Source organism: Ranitomeya imitator, chromosome 7 (genome assembly GCF_032444005.1).
Source record: "Ranitomeya imitator isolate aRanImi1 chromosome 7, aRanImi1.pri, whole genome shotgun sequence".
NCBI classification, from domain to species: domain Eukaryota; kingdom Metazoa; phylum Chordata; class Amphibia; order Anura; family Dendrobatidae; genus Ranitomeya; species Ranitomeya imitator.
Window position 1 is genome coordinate 41885543 of NC_091288.1, and position 18106 is coordinate 41903648.

Genomic DNA, 18106 nt, shown 5'->3' on the forward strand with positions numbered 1-18106 from the left:
GACCAAATACTGACCGTGGCCTTAAAGTACACCTGCTTTTAGCTTCTATGGTTTTCCCAACTTATTTTCGGGAGTAAAAGGATCCTATTTAAGCAAAAGCAGAAGACCGTAAATGAATTAAAAGTGCACCGTGGACTTTAACCTATATCTGTAGAAGGCTGGTTTTATAGAAAAATTACTTCTTTATGGTTGTGCGTGCTTTAACGTAATATATACGTCACCACATACAATGTGTTTTGGTTTCTGGCCTTTTTTAGAATTAGGAAAACCAAAGAAATAAAGTGGAGCACATGTTGATAAAAAGTGCAATCTGTAGGGGCACATTCACACTGTGGCCATAAACAAGCATGAGATGACTTAGGATATAAACAAAATCAGCAAACACCATCCTGCCGCGACAAGGTGTACCCACCCAATCAGAATGGTCCTATATATTGTACATACAGGTGTACGGCTCCCTTTTTCGGGCGGTGCACTCAGTTTATATTGCTTTCCATGGACAGGTGTCTGAACAGTCGGGTCTGGGTCCTGCTCTGCCCCCATATATACAGTGGGGCAAAAAAGTATTTAGTCAGTCAGCAATAGTGCAAGTTCCACCACTTAAAAAGATGAGAAGCGTCTGTAATTTACATCATAGGTAGACCTCAACTATGGGAGACAAACTGAGAAAAAAAAATCCAGAAAATCACATTGTCTGTTTTTTTAACATTTTATTTGCATATTATGGTGGAAAATAAATATTTGGTCAGAAACAAACAATCAAGATTTCTGGCTCTCACAGACCTGTAACTTCTTCTTTAAGAGTCTCCTCTTTCCTCCACTCATTACCTGTAGTAATGGCACCTGTTTAAACTTGTTATCAGTATAAAAAGACACCTGTGCACACCCTCAAATAGTCTGACTCCAAACTCCACTATGGTGAAGACCAAAGAGCTGTCAAAGGACACCAGAAACAAAATTCTAGCCCTGCACCAGGCTGGGAAGACTGAATCTGCAATAGCCAACCAGCTTGGAGTGAAGAAATCAACAGTGGGAGCAATAATTAGAAAATGGAAGACATACAAGACCACTGATAATCTCCCTCGATCTGGGGCTCCACGCAAAATCCCACCCCGTGGGGTCAGAATGATCACAAGAACGGTGAGCAAAAATCCCAGAACCACGCGGGGGACCTAGTGAATGAACTGCAGAGAGCTGGGACCAATGTAACAAAGCCTACCATAAGTAACACACTACGCCACCATGGACTCAGATCCTGCAGTGCCAGACGTGTCCCACTGCTTAAGTCAGTACATGTCCGGGCCCGTCTGAAGTTTGCTAGAGAGCATTTGGATGATCCAGAGGAGTTTTGGGAGAATGTCCTATGGTCTGATGAAACCAAACTGGAACTGTTTGGTAGAAACACAACTTGTCGTGTTTGGAGGAAAAAGAATACTGAGTTGCATCCATCAAACACCATACCTACTGTAAAGCATGGTGGTGGAAACATCATGCTTTGGGGCTGTTTCTCTGCAAAGAATGAATGGGGCCATGTATCGTGAGATTTTGAGTGCAAACCTCCTTCCATCAGCAAGAGCATTGAAGATGAAACGTGGCTGGGTCTTTCAACATGACAATGATCCAAAGCACACCGCCAGGGCAACGAAGGAGTGGCTTCGTAAGAAGCATTTCAAGGTCCTGGAGTGGCCTAGCCAGTCTCCAGATCTCAACCCTATAGAAAACCTTTGGAGGGAGTTGAAAGTCCGTGTTGCCAAGCGAAAAGCCAAAAACATCACTGCTCTAGAGGAGATCTGCATGGAGGAATGGGCCAACATACCAACAACAGTGTGTGGCAACCTTGTGAAGACTTACAGAAAACGTTTGACCTCTGTCATTGCCAACAAAGGATATATTACAAAGTATTGAGATGAAATTTTGTTTCTGACCAAATACTTATTTTCCACCATAATATGCAAATAAAATGATAAAAAAACAGACAATGTGATTTTCTGGATTTTTTTTTCTCAGTTTTTCTCCCATAGTTGAGGTCTACCTATGATGTAAATTACAGACGCCTCTCATCTTTTAAAGTGGTGGAACTTGCATTATTGCTGACTGACTAAATACTTTTTTGCCCCACTGTATATATTGAGGTCTGCTGGCACATAGCGAGGTGTTACATTAGAGATAGGACCATCCTGATTGGGTACACCTTGTCGCGGTGGGATAGCTTTTACACTTTTTTTGATCAAAATGGTGTTAACTAAGTCCCCTGTGTTATTTACATGCACTATTACTATTTCCTTACTGCAGGGTAATTGCTCATTTTGTTTTTATCCGAGGTTATGCTTTTTAGAATTAGTGGTGGTTTTTGTCCAGCTTTCTGCATGACGTTAACACCAAATTCTTACCAGTAAAATTTGGAAGGAAAAGACCAAGCACAAAACATAAAGCGTCAGAAAACGTTAAAACAACGCTATTGAAAATGCTTGTGGACAACGCTATGTGAAACGCAAATTTGAACCTTATTTTAAAACACTAAAAGAAACCGCAGTCTGCCGCCTCTACGTTGCAGCATAGTTAGGCCACGTTTATGCGTTCAATATTTGGTCAGTATTTTACATCAGGATTGGAGTGGAACAATCAGAGGAAAAGTATAATAGAAACACGTCACAACTTCTGTATTTATCACCCACTGCTGGTTTTGGCTTACAAATACTGAGGTCAAATACTGAACGTGTGAACGTGGCCTTAAACTGGGTGGACTCATGTTATTACCTACAAGGGGCTGCAATCGCAAAACAAGAGCTGCAAAAATCCAACTGATTTTTATTTCTACCATTTTCTTGACACTGTAAATTGCATGTCACAAAACCACTACATTCTCATTATGCAGCAATGCGGCCATCATTGGCCATGCAATATGCAAAAAAAAAAAAAAAAACCTGCCGTGTAGCAGCAGCCTTGAAGAACATCCGCACAAGGCGGATTTGTACCAGGGGTTCAGCTGAAGAAATATGTGCAACAAAACTGCTATGAACACACATTTACATCAGCGTTAAAGTCGTTTTCGGGCATCTTCCAAAAGGTGGATTTTATTGTCAAGGGTGATGTTAAAAAGTTTGATAATGACTGACCTACTAAATTACCAATAAAGGCACACGTTCCCTGGGCAACATCTAAGTAAGGACTCATGCAGGCGTCCATGCAAATTAGTCCGAACATGGACCGCAATGCATAGATCTAAGAGAGCGACAGCTTCATATTTAGCAATAAGGCCGTGACGCTTGGCTGGGAAAGTGCATCATGACCCGTGCATTGCAATCCGTGCATCGCAGTCAGTGCATCGAGGCCCATACACCCCAGTCCGTGCATTGCGGTCCGTGCATCGTGGCCCGTACACTGCGGTCCGTGCATCGTGGCCCGTACACTGCAGTCCGTGCATTGCGGTCCGTGCATCGTGGCCCATACACTGCAGTCCGTGCATTGTGGCCCGTGCATTGCGGTCAGTGCATTGTGGTCCGTGCATCGCAGTCAGTGCATCGTGGCCCGTACACTGCAGTCCGGGGAAGGGGGGGGGGCAGGGGACGGGTCTTTGATGCGCACGTGTACCCATCTTATATTGCAGGTATGTATATATTTTGACACTTATCTGATCGCTGTTATGTGACTATCTTTATTTATATACATGCTGTATACCAATGTGGTCATGATACTTATTACATGGGCTAGTGTGCATGATTTCCCGTCCATTTGTGCGTGCTGTTGATGGCACGGGTGGGTTTCCCACTTTTTACTGTGCACCTGTTATTATTGTTGAATAAAGTTTATATATTTCTATAATGGGACTTGTGACTGCATTTTTCTTGGATTTATGTTCACTGCAGTCCATGCATCGTGGCCCGTACACTGCAGTCCGTGCATCGTGGCCCGTACATTGCGGTCAGTGCATTGTGGTCCGTGCATCGCAGTCAGTGCATCGTGGCCCATACACTGCGGACCGTGCATTGCGGTCCGTGCATCGCAGTCAGTGCATCGTGGCCCGTACACTGCAGTCCGTGCATTGCGGTCCGTGCATTGCGGTCAGTGCATCGCAGTCATTGCATCGCGGCCCATACACTGCGGACCGTGCATTGCGGTCCGTGCATCGTGGCCCGTACACTGCGGTCCGTGCATCGTGGCCCGTACACTGCAGTCCGTGCATTGCGGTCCGTGCATCGTGGCCCGTACACTGCAGTCCGTGCATTGCGGTCCGTGCATTGCGGTCAGTGCATCGCAGTCATTGCATCGCGGCCCATACACTGCGGACCGTGCATTGCGGTTCGTGCATCGCGGCCCGTACACTGCAGTCCGTGCATCGCGGTCATTGCATCGTGGCCCGTACACTGAAGTCCGTGCATCGCGGTCCGTGCATCGCAGTCAGTGCATCGTGGCCCGTACACTGCGGTCAGTGCTCACATGGATTTGCACTGATGTTTGCATGAGCCCTAATTTTTCAATCAGGAGTTGTTTTGTTTGCAACCAAAAAGTGGACCATTTATTATCAGATTGCCGAGTCCAATTTCCATCCTTTTTCTTTCATATGCAAACATTTAAAAAAAAAGTTAAGTTTCTCTAAACAATAAAAAAGGTAAGTTTGATCCATTTTATTATTTAAAAAATAATAATCTGTCAGCAAATAAAACCACATGTGAACATGCCGGTATATTATATATGGTGCGTATTCTATCCGCGATGGAAGTCTGAACGAAGACCAAGTTCAAGATTCCTAGCAAGAAGTCATGACATCCGCTCAGCCTCCATGCTCCTGTGCCAACCTTCATGGTTACCTGTCCTGAAGACGTTTTATTACCCATTCACAGAACAGATGATAATGGTCTGACCCCAACTAGCACTAGAGTAGGGGGTCTGGAGTCCACCAACACCTTGTCGATGACATTCAGTAGTTATAAAATCCGGGTGGAAACCCTGTAACAGGTCCTCCACATGCAAAGTTTAGGGTCTGGGTGCGATGGCGGCCCCCTGATGCGTTTTCTGGACTGTGGGCAGGATATAAGATGCGACTGACAGTGAATACGGGGGTCTGCACTTTCCACACTGTTTGCAGCTGTTTTAGTGACAGGCTTTTAGAGTCTGGCGGAGTGATTAAGAGGCGCTTTGGAAAGTTGCTCTCCTTGTTTGGTGCTACTGGCTTGGCACATCTTTAACTACTGATGTAAATCAATTGGGGCCTCTCTGCGTGGAGAGACGGAAAAAAGAAATACAGAAGCAATAGCACTGCCTAATCAATCTGAAAATACCCAGCATGCTTCACTGACAGTAACTGGGGAAGAATAACGCTGATGTAACCGAACTTCCAGACTTCTTCCATCCCATAATATCATAGGTATCGGATGCATTAAAAACAAACCAACAACAAAAAAAAAACACATGTGGTTTTAAAAAGGAATCTGCAGCCTATTTGGCCTTGGATGAAACAGTTTTGTGTGAGGGAAGGGAGCGCTGCAGTCCATCGTTGGCCACTGGAAGGCTGCAGCACTCACATAATATATCATGGGATTGGCCCGCAAACGCAGCTCCGAAATTGCAGGAACGGCAATGGTCGGGAGCTGAGTATATGCTGCTTATATTTTACATGTGGCACCGTTTCATTTAAGATGCCGTTGGCAAAGTAGTGGACAACCCCTTTAAATATCACAAAATCAAACATTTTTTTTTTTTTTTTTTAAACTTGATGCTCAGTAATAGTGATAATAAAGTCTAAAAGTTATTGCAACATATTGCGAATGCCATTGTGTGCAAAATTGAGCACAAAATGCAACAGAAGCAAAAAAACCCTCAACAAACAAGACATGGTGAATGTGATCAAAGATCACGTATGATACAACTTCCTATGTGGTAAATAATTACATCTGAGCAAAGTGTTCTAGATATTGTACTAGAAGAGTCAGGGATTCGCATCGTACTCCGATCACAGCCAATGACAAATCCGAGATTCAGAACCTGGATGAAGAACATGCTTAGGCTATGTGCCCACGTTGCGTTTTTTTAAGCGTTTTTGCAGCGGTTTTCCGCTGCGGAAACGCTTAAAAAAAGCTTACATGAAGGATCCCATTATTTTTAATGGCATTCCACAATTGTTGTGCCCATGCTGCGTTTTTTCCGGCAGAAAAGCATTGTGGGAAAAAACGCAGCATGTTTATTAACTTTGCGGAAAATGAAACCCCAACAAATACGCAATAAAAACGCAAAAAAACAAGCTAAAAAAACGCAAGCAGATTTCCTGCCAAGGGAGTCCGGTTTTGATGCGGAAAATTCTGCAAAGTGGGCACATAGCCTTAGGGTGCGTGCCCACGGTCCGGATTGTCGGCACGGAATCTCCGCACCCCATACATAGGACCCTGGTATTTACCTTACAGTGACGGAGTGTCGCCCCAAGGTAAACAGACATACTGCGTTCTAAAAAGACGCGCCGCATGTCTGGAAACGCAGGGCTGCCGCACACGTGTTCGCACGCATAGTGGAGACGGGATTTCATAAAATGCCCTCCATCCACTATGCTGTAACATCTGGACGCTGCGGGTTGAACACTGAGGTTGTACGCAGCATTCAATCAGTAGCTAATCCGGATGTAATCCGGCCCATGGACACATAACCTTAGGCTGTGTGCCCACGTTACGTTTTTTTATGAGTTTCCGCAGTGTTTTTGCAGCTGCGGAAACGCTTAAAAAATGCAATTCTATGGGATTCCGCAGTTGCTGTGCCCATGCTGCGGATTTTCCCGCTGCAGAATTGCCGCTATAGGATTGAATTAAAACGCTCAATTTACGCATGTGGCTATGCCCACCATGCGTAAAGTGAGCGCTTCATGTGAGGATGATACCCAGGGTCTAGAGGAGAGGAGACTCTCCTCCAGACCCTTAATGTAAAAAAAAAAAGAATTAAAATAAAAAATAGGGATATACCGAACTTACCTTCTGATGGCTTCGGGAATCCTCCCGGCTCTCAGCGGTGCACGCGGCGGCTTCCGTTCCCAGGGATGCATTGCGCGAATCACCCGAGATGTCGCAAAGAATCCCTGGGAACGGAAAGTATCGGGAGCGCCGCTGAGATCGGGGGCCGTCGGAAGGGGAGAATAACCATATTTATTATTATTATTTTTAACATTCTATCTTTTACTATTGATGCTGCATAGGCAGCATCAAAGTAAAAAGTTGGTCACACTTGTCAAGCACTATGCTTCACAAGTGTGACCAACCTGTCAATCACTTTTCCAAGCGATGCTTCAAAAATCGCTTGGAAAAGCACAAGCATTCTGCCAGCTAAAAAGGCTTGCAAAACGCATGTGTTTTGCGGGAAAACGCATGCGAATTCCGCATGCGTTTTACCCGCGGCAGGGAGTTGTGGAAATGCTGCGGACATTTCTGCAACGTGAGCACATAGCCCGTTATGACCACACACAATTACTGCTGTGCCATCATAGGAGACAAAGTTCTACCAAATGTTGGAGGCCGGATGGTATTTCAAAATGGAAAAAAAAAATACAATTTTCTTAAATGGTCAAACCTATTGCAGATTGGAGTCAAGATGGGTGGAACCGCCACCAGATTTCAATTTCCAACATTCCAACATTAAGAACTTGAGGATCTGATGTTAATGCCTTAGTGCCAGATATCACAGGTCTTGCGAAGTCCATGGCCTTGATTCATCAAACCCTTTGTTTTGCATGTCAGTCATAATGAACTGTGCCAGTTTCATTATGTGGCACACCTCTTTCATAAATTTGGCCCAACTTTCAACTGTCCTGCGCCAATGCCAGAAATGAACGCTAACTGGTGAATGATGTATACACTGTTCGTAGTTTATACCACCTTGTGGCATAAATTATAATAAATTTGTCTGGGGCACTTATCCACACCCCATCACTTCATAATTTTCAAAAAGTTGGTAGAGCTGGTCAAGTCTGCCGTGAAAACGTTTGAGCAACATTCAGTTGTATAAAAACGTTGCATCATTTCAAGCACTTTAACGCCAGAATTCTTGATGGGTCAGGCCTCAGGTCTCCATGAATCAGAGCTTGTTTGGCAGCAAAAGGCCATGTAATATTAGGCAGGGGGTTTTAAAGGGAACCTGTCACCCCCAAAATCGCGGGTGACGTAAGCCCACCGGCATCAGGGGCTAATCTGCAGCATTCTGTAATGCTGTAGATAAGCCCCCGATGTTACCTGAAAAAGGAGAAAAAGACGTTCTATTATACTCACCCAGGGGCGGTCCCGCTGCTGGTCAGGTCGGATGGGCGTCTCCGGTCCGCTGCGGCGCCTCCTATCTTCATTACAAGACGTCCTCTTCTGATCTTCAGCCACGGCTCCGGCGCAGGCGTACTTTGCTCTGCCCTCTTGAGGGGAGAAGGATAGTACTGCAGTGCGCAGGCGCCAGAAAGGTCAGAGGCCCAGCGCCTGCGCACTGCAGTACTTTGTCTGCCCTCAACAGGGCAGAGCAAAGTACGCCTGCGCCGGAGCCGTGGCTGAAGATCAGAAGAGGACGTCTTGTAATGGAGATAGGAGGCGCCGGAGCGGACCGGAGACACCCATCCGACCTGACCAGCAGCGGGACCGCCCCTGGGTGAGTATAATATAACGTCTTTTCCTCCTTTTTCAGGTAACATCGGGGGCTTATCTACAGCATTACAGAATGCTGCAGATAAGCCCCTGATGCCGGTGGGCTTACCTCACCCGCGATTTTCGGGGTGACAGGTTCCCTTTAACATTATAGCAGATTGGGGTGTGCCAATGCAGTCTGACACGGGCAGAGGTATGGTGAAGAACAACGGGCCTGCGATGATACAGAATCTGCATTTTTCTGTAGACAATAATGGAAATAAAATTACATTAACTCTTCTGGTCTCATTGTAACAAATTTCTATGAGCTGCAAGTTAGTATCTTAAAAGGGTATTCCCAACTCAGACATTCATGGCATAACCATAGGATATGCAATAAATATCTGACAAGTGTGGGTCCCAGACGAAAAATAAATGGGACCACTGACCCCAGTGATTAGCTGCAGCAGACAAGTGCTGACACGGCACATGATCGATCACTCCTAGGACGTAAACTAAGAGCAGCGGCAAACCACTAGACCATTGTGGTTGGAGCGATGGGATAACACATTGGTACTGATGCATTTTTATGTTTTGTTTAGCATTTTTCTCTCAATTTAAACATTTTATGCCTCCCCCCCAACAAAAACACCTTAAGGCTGTGTGCAGACGTTGCGGGTTTTTTTGCGGTTTTTCCCAATAAAAACGCTATAAAACCGAAAAAAAAAACTGCATACAATAAGCATCCCATCATTTAGAATGAATTCCGCATGTTTTGTGCACATGATGCGTTTTTTTTCCGCAAAAAAAAAACGCATCGCGGTAAAAACCGCAGCATGTTCATTAATTTTGCGGGTTTTTTGCGGATTTCCCACTACAAAATGCATTGGGAAATGTCCGGAAAAAAACGCGGCAAAACCGCATGCAGATTTCTTGCAGAAAATGTCCGGTTTTTCTCAGGAATTTTCTGCGAGAAATCCTGAACGTGTGCACATAGCCTTACACAGCTTTTAGGTTATGTGCACATGTTCAGGATTTCTTGCAGAAATTTCCCGAGCAAAACAAGACATTTTCTGCAAGAAATCAGCATGCGTTTTTTGCGCGTTTTTTTTTTTTGCGGATTTTTCCGGAGGTTCCCAATGCAATAATATAGTGGGAAAGCTGCAAAAAATCTGCAAAATTAATGAACATGCTGCGTTTTTTTACCGCGATGCGTTTTTGTTTGCGGAAAGAAAAAATGCGTCATGTGCACAAAAATTGCGGAATGCATTCTAAATGATAAGATGCATAATGTTTGAGGTTTTTTTCACGTTTTTATAGCGAAAAATCTGCAACATGTGCACACAGCCTTAATGCTCCTGGTTAAAGGAACGGCATCATCGTCACTATCAGAGAGCGAACGACAAAACTCCCGATACAGGTGCTGTAGGTAAGTACACTAAGGGAATGTTCACACATTGCGTTTTTGGAGCACTTTTTTCTGCACCAAAAAAACAGAGTGTTAGCAGGAAAAACGCTGAGCGCAATACGTGTGATTTTGCAGCATTTTTTACCTTTCAGTTGAATGGTTGAAAAACGCTGCAAAAATTAAGGACATTTTTTTTTTTTAAAAACGCAGCGTGAGGAGCTTTTTGGAATCTCATTCACTTTGCTGGTAGCGTTCAACACAGCGATTTTGCAGCACTAAAAATTTTTTTTTTTTTTAAAAAAGCACTGAAAAAACACTGGAAAATCACCATGTGTGAACATACCCTATGTGTCTGTGATGAGGGTATTTAATGTCTACAATTGGCAAATACACAAGGAAAAGCTTCCAGTACAGATATGAAATGTCTCCATAGAGCTTCACTGATGGAAAGTGGAAAAACACAAAATTGTGTCCTTGTCAGGATGGTAAAGGAAAGGGCAGAAGAGGTTTTTTTTGTTTTTTATAATGGATATGGGGTTTATAAAAAAAAATAAAAATAAAAAAATTACGCAGCATAAATTGACCTGCGTTGCTTTATCGAAATCCTCATCATGTCAATTTCTCCTGTGGGTGCACTGACTTGTGTGCAGTTTCTCCATAGAATTGCATTTGATGAGGAAAATCCGCATGTAAAAAAAACCCATGTAATCCGCATGTGACTGTTTCAATAAAGTTTTGTCAGAGCCAAATACAGGGAAGTAACAAAAACAATGCAGCTTTATTTAGAACGCAACGTACTAACAAGAGACAAAAACTGCAGTCAAGAGAATTGAACAATTTAGCCAATAGGTGCAGAACATCTGCAACATTAAAATCTCAGCAAATCATCGTGGAAAAGTAACCTAACCGCATGTTCACTTTTTTTTTTTTTCAGACCAAGGTTATGTGCACACGTTGCGGATTTGTGTGCGGATTTTTCCGTGCAGATTCTGAAAAATCTGCAGGTAAAATGCCCAGCGTTTTACCTGCGGATTATCTGCGAATTTACCACTTTGTGCGGATTTCACCTGCAGCTTCCTATTAAGGAATAGGTGTAAAACGCTGTGGAATCTGAACAAAGAATTGACATGCTGCAGAAAATACAACACAGCGTTTCCGCACGGTATTTTCCGCAGCATGTGCACTGCAGATTTTGTTTTCCATATGTTTACATGGTACTGTAAACCGGATGGAAAACTGCTGCGAATCTGCAGCGTCAATTCAGCAACAAGTGCACATACCCCAACTGTTCTCCAAAAAAAGTAGACCTAATTTGCAGATCAAACTTACCCATTAGAGTGAAAAAAAACGGATAGCAATCGAACACAATTCACATGTTATCCGAGTGTTTGGCGGCTTTAGGCTGTGTGCACACGTTGCAGATTTTTCGCGTTTTTTCGCTATAAAAACGCATACATTATGCATCCCATCATTTAGAATGCATTCTGCAATTTTTGTGCACATGATGCGTTTTTTTTCCGCAAAAAAAAAATGCATCGCGGTACAAAAACGCAGCATGTTCATTAATTTTGCGGATTTCCCACTATATAATTGAATTGGGAACCTTAGGAAAAATCAGCGAAAAAAACGCACTAAAAACGCATGCTGATTTCTTGCAGAAAGTGTCCTGTTTTGCTCAGGAAATTTCTGCAAGAAATCCTGAACCACAGTGTGCACATAGCCTTTTGGCTATGTGCACACGTTGCAGATTAGCCTTAGCAATTTCTGGTGCGGATTCTGCCTCTCCTGGCAGAAAACGCACCTGCGGATTTGTCGCGTTTTTTGTGCGGTTCCACAGCATTTTTTATGCTTTTTTTCTTGCTGATTTGCTACGTTTTTTACCCCTGCGGTTTTCTATAATGGAATGGGTACAAAAACACTGCAGATTCACAAAAAAGAAGTGACATGCTACTTCTTTTAAACCGCAGCGTTTCCGCAGCGGATTTTCCGCAAAGTGTGCACAGCATTTTTTTTTCTCATTGATTTACATTGTACTGTAAATCATTTGCGGATCTGCAGCGTTTCTGCACCGCAAAAAACGCTGCGGAACCGCAGAGAATCCGCAACGTGTGCACATACCTTTACTGTTTAAAGGGTAGCAGAAAACTTTTTTGAATGCAAGAAAAAGAAAGCCACACTGATGGTATTTATGGCCACAGGTACCAAACTGGATAAAAACTGGATCTGGCTCACTCATGGAAAATGAACTGTTTTTTCTCATTTTTTGTATATCTGCCGGGAATAACTCCTGGCTTATATGATAACAGTATCCATAGGATCCCATTCACAGCGCACTGGTCACAACACTGTCCTTTAGACCCAGCCTGACCAGGACTGGTCATTCATCATTTTCAGCTTTATATAAAAGCTCAGCAGTCTGCATTTTCCTTTACCATACTGACCAGACCATACTGAAGCAGTATGCCGATACAGTGGAATACACGTGAGCAGATTTAATGGGGACTCCGGCTGAGGTTGTGGCCAGAGCATTGCTGCGCTTACACTGCAGAGCGAGCAAAGTGCAAGCAGTTTAAGAAATCTATGATCCATAGAAAACCCAAGACATAAAAGGCAGTAGAAACAGCAGCCTGCTCCAGTAATGAGTAGAGATGAGCGAATGTGAAGGACCCCGATCCAGAAGCCAGGGCATTATCCCGGGGTCGCTGGGCAGGAGCCCGGCTGCCGGCATCCTCAAATCCTCTTGACTAGCCAACGTTAGCGCTGCCGGCATCCACGAATCCTCTTGACTAGCCAACGTTAGCGCTGCAGTGTGAAGCACACATGATGTCGCACCAGGCAGGCTAACCAAGACGGGAGCCAGGGATGCCGGCAAGTAGGGGCAGGATTGAAGGGCTTCCATCTAACAGCCACGGAATCGATCTAATCGCTGGACCAGGATCCTACCAAAGCATTTCCTCATCTCTAAGGCCATGTGCACACGCTGTGGATTCCATTGCGGAATTTTCCGCGGCGGTTTTGATAAATCCGCAGTGCAAAACCGCTGCGGTTTTTACTGCGGATTTATCGTGGTTTTTATTAGGGTTTCCGCTGCGGGTTTTCACCTGCAGTTTCCTATTGGAGCAGGTGAAAAACCGCTGCGGATTCCGCACAAAGAATTGACATGCTGCGGAAAATAAACCACTCCGTTTCCGCGCTGTTTTTTCCCGCAGCATGTGCACTGCAGATTTCATTTCCCATAGCTTTACATGGTACTGTAAACTCATGGGAAACTGCTGCGGATCCGCAGCTGCGGAAGCTCTGCGGATCCGCAGCGAAATCCGCAGCGTGTGCACATACCCTTAGGCTAAGTGCACACGCTGCGGATTCCATTGCGGAATTTTCCGCAGCGGATTTGCCAAATCCGCAGTGAAAAACCGCTGCGGGTTTTACCACGGTTTCTTTTGCGGTTTCCTCTGCGGGTTTTCACCTGCAGATTTCTATTGGACCAGGGGCAAACCCGCAGCGGAATCCACAGAAAAAATTGACATGCTGCGGAAAATAAACCGCTGCTTTTCCGCACGTTTTTTTCCGCAGCATGTGCACTGCGAATTTCATTTCCCACTGCGTTACATGGTACTGTAAATGCATGGGAAACTGCTGCGGAAACGCTGCGGATCCGCAGCAAAATCCGCAGCGTGTGCACATACCCTAAACATGAGTGATATTCTCTACAGAATATAAGGGTAAGGCCATGTTCACACGGTCAGCATTTGGTCAGTATTTGACATCAGTATCTATAACCCAAAAGCAGGGGAGGAATAATCAGAGGAAAAGTATAATAGAAACATTTTACCACTTCTGTATTTATCACCCACTTCTGGTTTTGGCTACAAACACTGATGTAAAATACTGAACGTGTGAACATGGTCTAATGCTGTAAATCACATGTAGCAGAGATGTGGCCTTTTTAGTGACTGTCAAATGGATTATAAGAAAATAAAACTGATTGAATACTATTAGGGCACAAACAAACCGAGATCGGACCACAATGCACAGAAAGTCTGATGGCCCCCTGGACCAGAGCATGGCAGCTTCATATATTTCTATGCAGCTGTGACACTTAAGCCACAGACAGTCCGAGTACTGCGGTCCAATTTATACGGTCGCCTGACTGCGCCGTTAATGGGTGCATGATTGGGGGGTTATTAACCACAAGCAATCAATCAGCACTCCCTTGCCTAAAATTTACCAACCATTGTGTCCGTCATAACAAGCAAATGCCACATGTGAGATTACCCCTTAAGACAGTAAATGCAAATTTTGCAACCCCATTAACATTACTTTCATGTGCCCAGAATGAAATGGAAGCCGTCAGAGTTGGTGAGAATCGATTCACAGAGCCCAGTAATCTGTGGCCGTAATGTGGGAAGCCCAGTGAACCACCGCTTATCTAATAACATCCGCAGCTCTGCCTACGACTAGTCAGCCTGGCGCAACATCAGCGTTGCAAGGTGATGCGCATGTGACATTGCATTAGGTCGGCTGATAAAAAGAGCCCGGGATGGCTTCAGGTAGGAGTCAGATCTCAGGGCTCTCGTCCAACAGCCACAGATTACACACGTGGTCGATGGAAAGGGTCCTGCAGATCTTCACAAGCAGCTGGTAATGGTCACTCGGTAGCATCTGACAGTTTATGTCACTTACTTTTGCTCCAACACTACAACTGCCGGTGCTTCCAGTGCTGCCGCTGACACCGCCAGTAAACCGGGCCTCCAGCAATTCCTGCCGCCTTGGGTCCAAGCTGTGGAGTTCATCCATGACACCTAAGCACCAAGAAGAAAACATTACTTCTAATGCAAAAATCAAGAGCAACACAATAACATATAACAAAATAAGAACAATAATTAAAACATTTTGCAATACAAAATAGATCACCCAGAAAAAAACCCAATAATATTTAACCATATAAAGTTGTGAAGTAATAATACTAATAATAAAACAATACAAGAAATAAACTTATAACCACTTATCAATAAGTTAGGACAAAGGTGCAAATGTGTCTGATAAAACCTGCAATCCGTAATCTCTACCTGAGGGACAGAGAATGGCCGACCTTTCTCTAAATGTCAGATAAAAAGACTTAAATGCATGAAAAATATTTAAAATAAAATACTGTAATATTTCCAGGATTAACAGTGATCCTCTTACGTCAAGAAAATAAATAAAAATAATCATCATAATAAAAAAAAAAACATTTTAGAAATGGAGTTTGCAGAAAAGGCATCAGCGCTGTCCTGGCAGCCCGTGGCATCAAGCGGTGTCCTGACAGCCTGCGGCATCCGGTGCATCGGTGCGGTCCGGGTCGCTGACAGTGGCCATCAGTGTCGAGGGCTCTGCGTGCCGGAGGCGTAGCGTTACCGGCTGCAGACCTGCACAGCGTTACCGGCTGCAGACTGCACAGCGCTGGCCACCGGCTACTTGCCCTTTAAGCTTGGCCTACACTGTGCTCAGGGTGCAGGTCACAGTCAATGTTAAATAGGTGCCTGCCCAGATGAGAGGAGGCACAGCCATGGCTGCTGGGCCCCAGGCTCAGGCCTCCCGGATTTACAGCACGTAACACACTGCACGAAGCATTTCCATCTTGCAAAAAGTGTCAAATGCAAACTTCAGACTTCCCTAGTAGTCAGTCCCACTGCAGAGCACATCACCCACCGTTCAGATCGCTGCTTGCCAGCCACAAGAGCATATGGGCGCCCAATACTACATACACACGGCGCGGATTCTCTGCCGGTACTCAACGGGCACTGGAGTACCGGCACCTTTGGGGGGTGGGGGGGCACACACTCACCATACGGGACCGCGCATGCGTCCAAAAGTCTCGCGTCGCCACCAATTCCTGGCGACGCGAGAATTCCCGCACGCATGCGCAGCCCCCTCCCTCTCTCCATCACTGTTGGTATCTCCTGCAAGTCGTGCGCGTCACCGATGCCACAAGTGAGTGAAGTGCGCGCCCGCGTGCAGTCAGTCAGGTTTTTTCCCCCTCCCTTACCGTATTTGGCTGCAATTTACATCAGACAGGAAGTCAGCGCACAAGGAGACGTGTGTCACATCCACACCACTGGTCCTACATGGGACTGACGGCTGTCACATCCACACCACTGGTCCTACATGGGACTGACGGGTGTCACATCCACACCACTGGTCCTACATGGGACTGACGGCTGTCACATCCACACCACTGGTCCTACATGGGACTGACGGCTGTCACATCCACACCACTGGTCCTACATGGGACTGACGGGTGTCACATCCACACCACTGGTCCTACATGGGACTGACGGGTGTCACATCCACACCACTGGTCCTACATGGGACTGACGGGTGTCACATCCACACCACTCGTCCTACATGGGACTGACGGGTGTCACATCCACACCACTGGTCCTACATGGGACTGACGGGTGTCACATCCACACCACTGGTCTTACATGGGACTGACGGGTGTCACATCCACACCACTGGTCCTACATGGGACTGACGGGTGTCACATCCACACCACTGGTCCTACATGGGACTGACGGGTGTCACATCCACACCACTGGTCTTACATGGGACTGACGGGTGTCACATCCACACCACTGGTCCTACATGGGACTGACGGGTGTCACATCCACACCACTGGTCTTACATGGGACTGACGGCTGTCACATCCACACCACTGGTCTTACATGGGACTGACGGCTGTCACATCCACACCACTGGTCCTACATGGGACTGACGGGTGTCACATCCACACCACTGGTCCTACATGGGACTGACGGGTGTCACATCCACACCACTGGTCCTACATGGGACTGACGGGTGTCACATCCACACCACTGGTCCTACATGGGACTGACGGGTGTCACATCCACACCACTGGTCCTACATGGGACTGACGGGTGTCACATCCACACCACTGGTCCTACATGGGACTGACGGGTGTCACATCCACACCACTGGTCCTACATGGGACTGACGGGTGTCACATCCACACCACTGGTCCTACATGGGACTGACGGGTGTCACATCCACACCACTGGTCCTACATGGGACTGACGGGTGTCACATCCACTCCACTGGTCCTACATGGGACTGACGGGTGTCACATCCACACCACTGGTCCTACATGGGACTGACGGGTGTCACATCCACACCACTGGTCCTACATGGGACTGACGGGTGTCACATCCACTCCACTGGTCCTACATGGGACTGACGGGTGTCACATCAACACCACTGGTCCTACATGGGACTGACGGATATCACATCCACACCACTGGTCCTACATGGGACTGACGGGTGTCACATCCACACCACTGGTCCTACATGGGACGGACATATATCACATCCACACCACTGGTCCTACATGGGACTGACGGGTGTCACATCCACACCACTGGTCCTACATGGGACTAACTGGTGTCATATCCACACCACTGGTCCTACATGGGACTGACGGGTGTCACATCCACACCACTGGTCCTACATGGGACTAACTGGTGTCATATCCACACCACTGGTCCTACATGGGACTGACGGGTGTCACATCCACTCTACTGGTCCTACATGGGACTGTTGGGTGTCACATCCACTCCACTGGTCCTACATGGGACTAACGTATATCACATCCACACCACTGGTCCTACATGGGACTGACGTGTGTCACATCCACACCACTGGTCCTACATGGGACTGACGGGTGTCACATCCACACCACTGGTCCTACATGGGACTAACGTGTCTCATTCACACCACTGGTCCTACATGGGACTGACGGGTGTCACATCCACACCACTGGTCCTACATGGGACTGACGTGTGTCACATTCACACCACTGGTCCTACATGGGACTGACGGGTGTCACATCCACACCACTGGTCCTACATGGGACTGAAGGGTGTCACATTCACACCACTGGTCCTACATGGGACTGACGGGTGTCACATCCACACCACTGGTCCTACATGGGACTGAAGGGTGTCACATCCACACCACTGGTCCTACATGGGACTGACGGGTGTCACATCCACACCCACTGGTCCTACATGGGACTGACGGGGGTCACATCCACACCACTGGTCCTACATGGGACTGACATTTG

At 46.1% G+C, this 18106-nt stretch overlaps 1 protein-coding gene across 5 annotated transcripts in view; it reads right to left on the reverse strand.

The window, feature by feature from the left end:
• TLK1 (tousled like kinase 1) overlaps positions 1-18106 on the reverse strand; it is a 289858-nt gene that overhangs the window by 58312 nt on the left and 213440 nt on the right. For 3 of the 5 annotated variants that reach the window (XM_069733125.1, XM_069733127.1, XM_069733129.1), the window contains one exon: positions 14668-14786. In XM_069733125.1, coding sequence (XP_069589226.1) covers positions 14668-14786 — 119 coding nt within the window. Of the gene's footprint in view, positions 1-14667; positions 14787-15675; positions 15850-18106 lie in introns of those variants that run through there. The other 2 variants (XM_069733128.1, XM_069733126.1) reach the window with 2 other exon arrangements.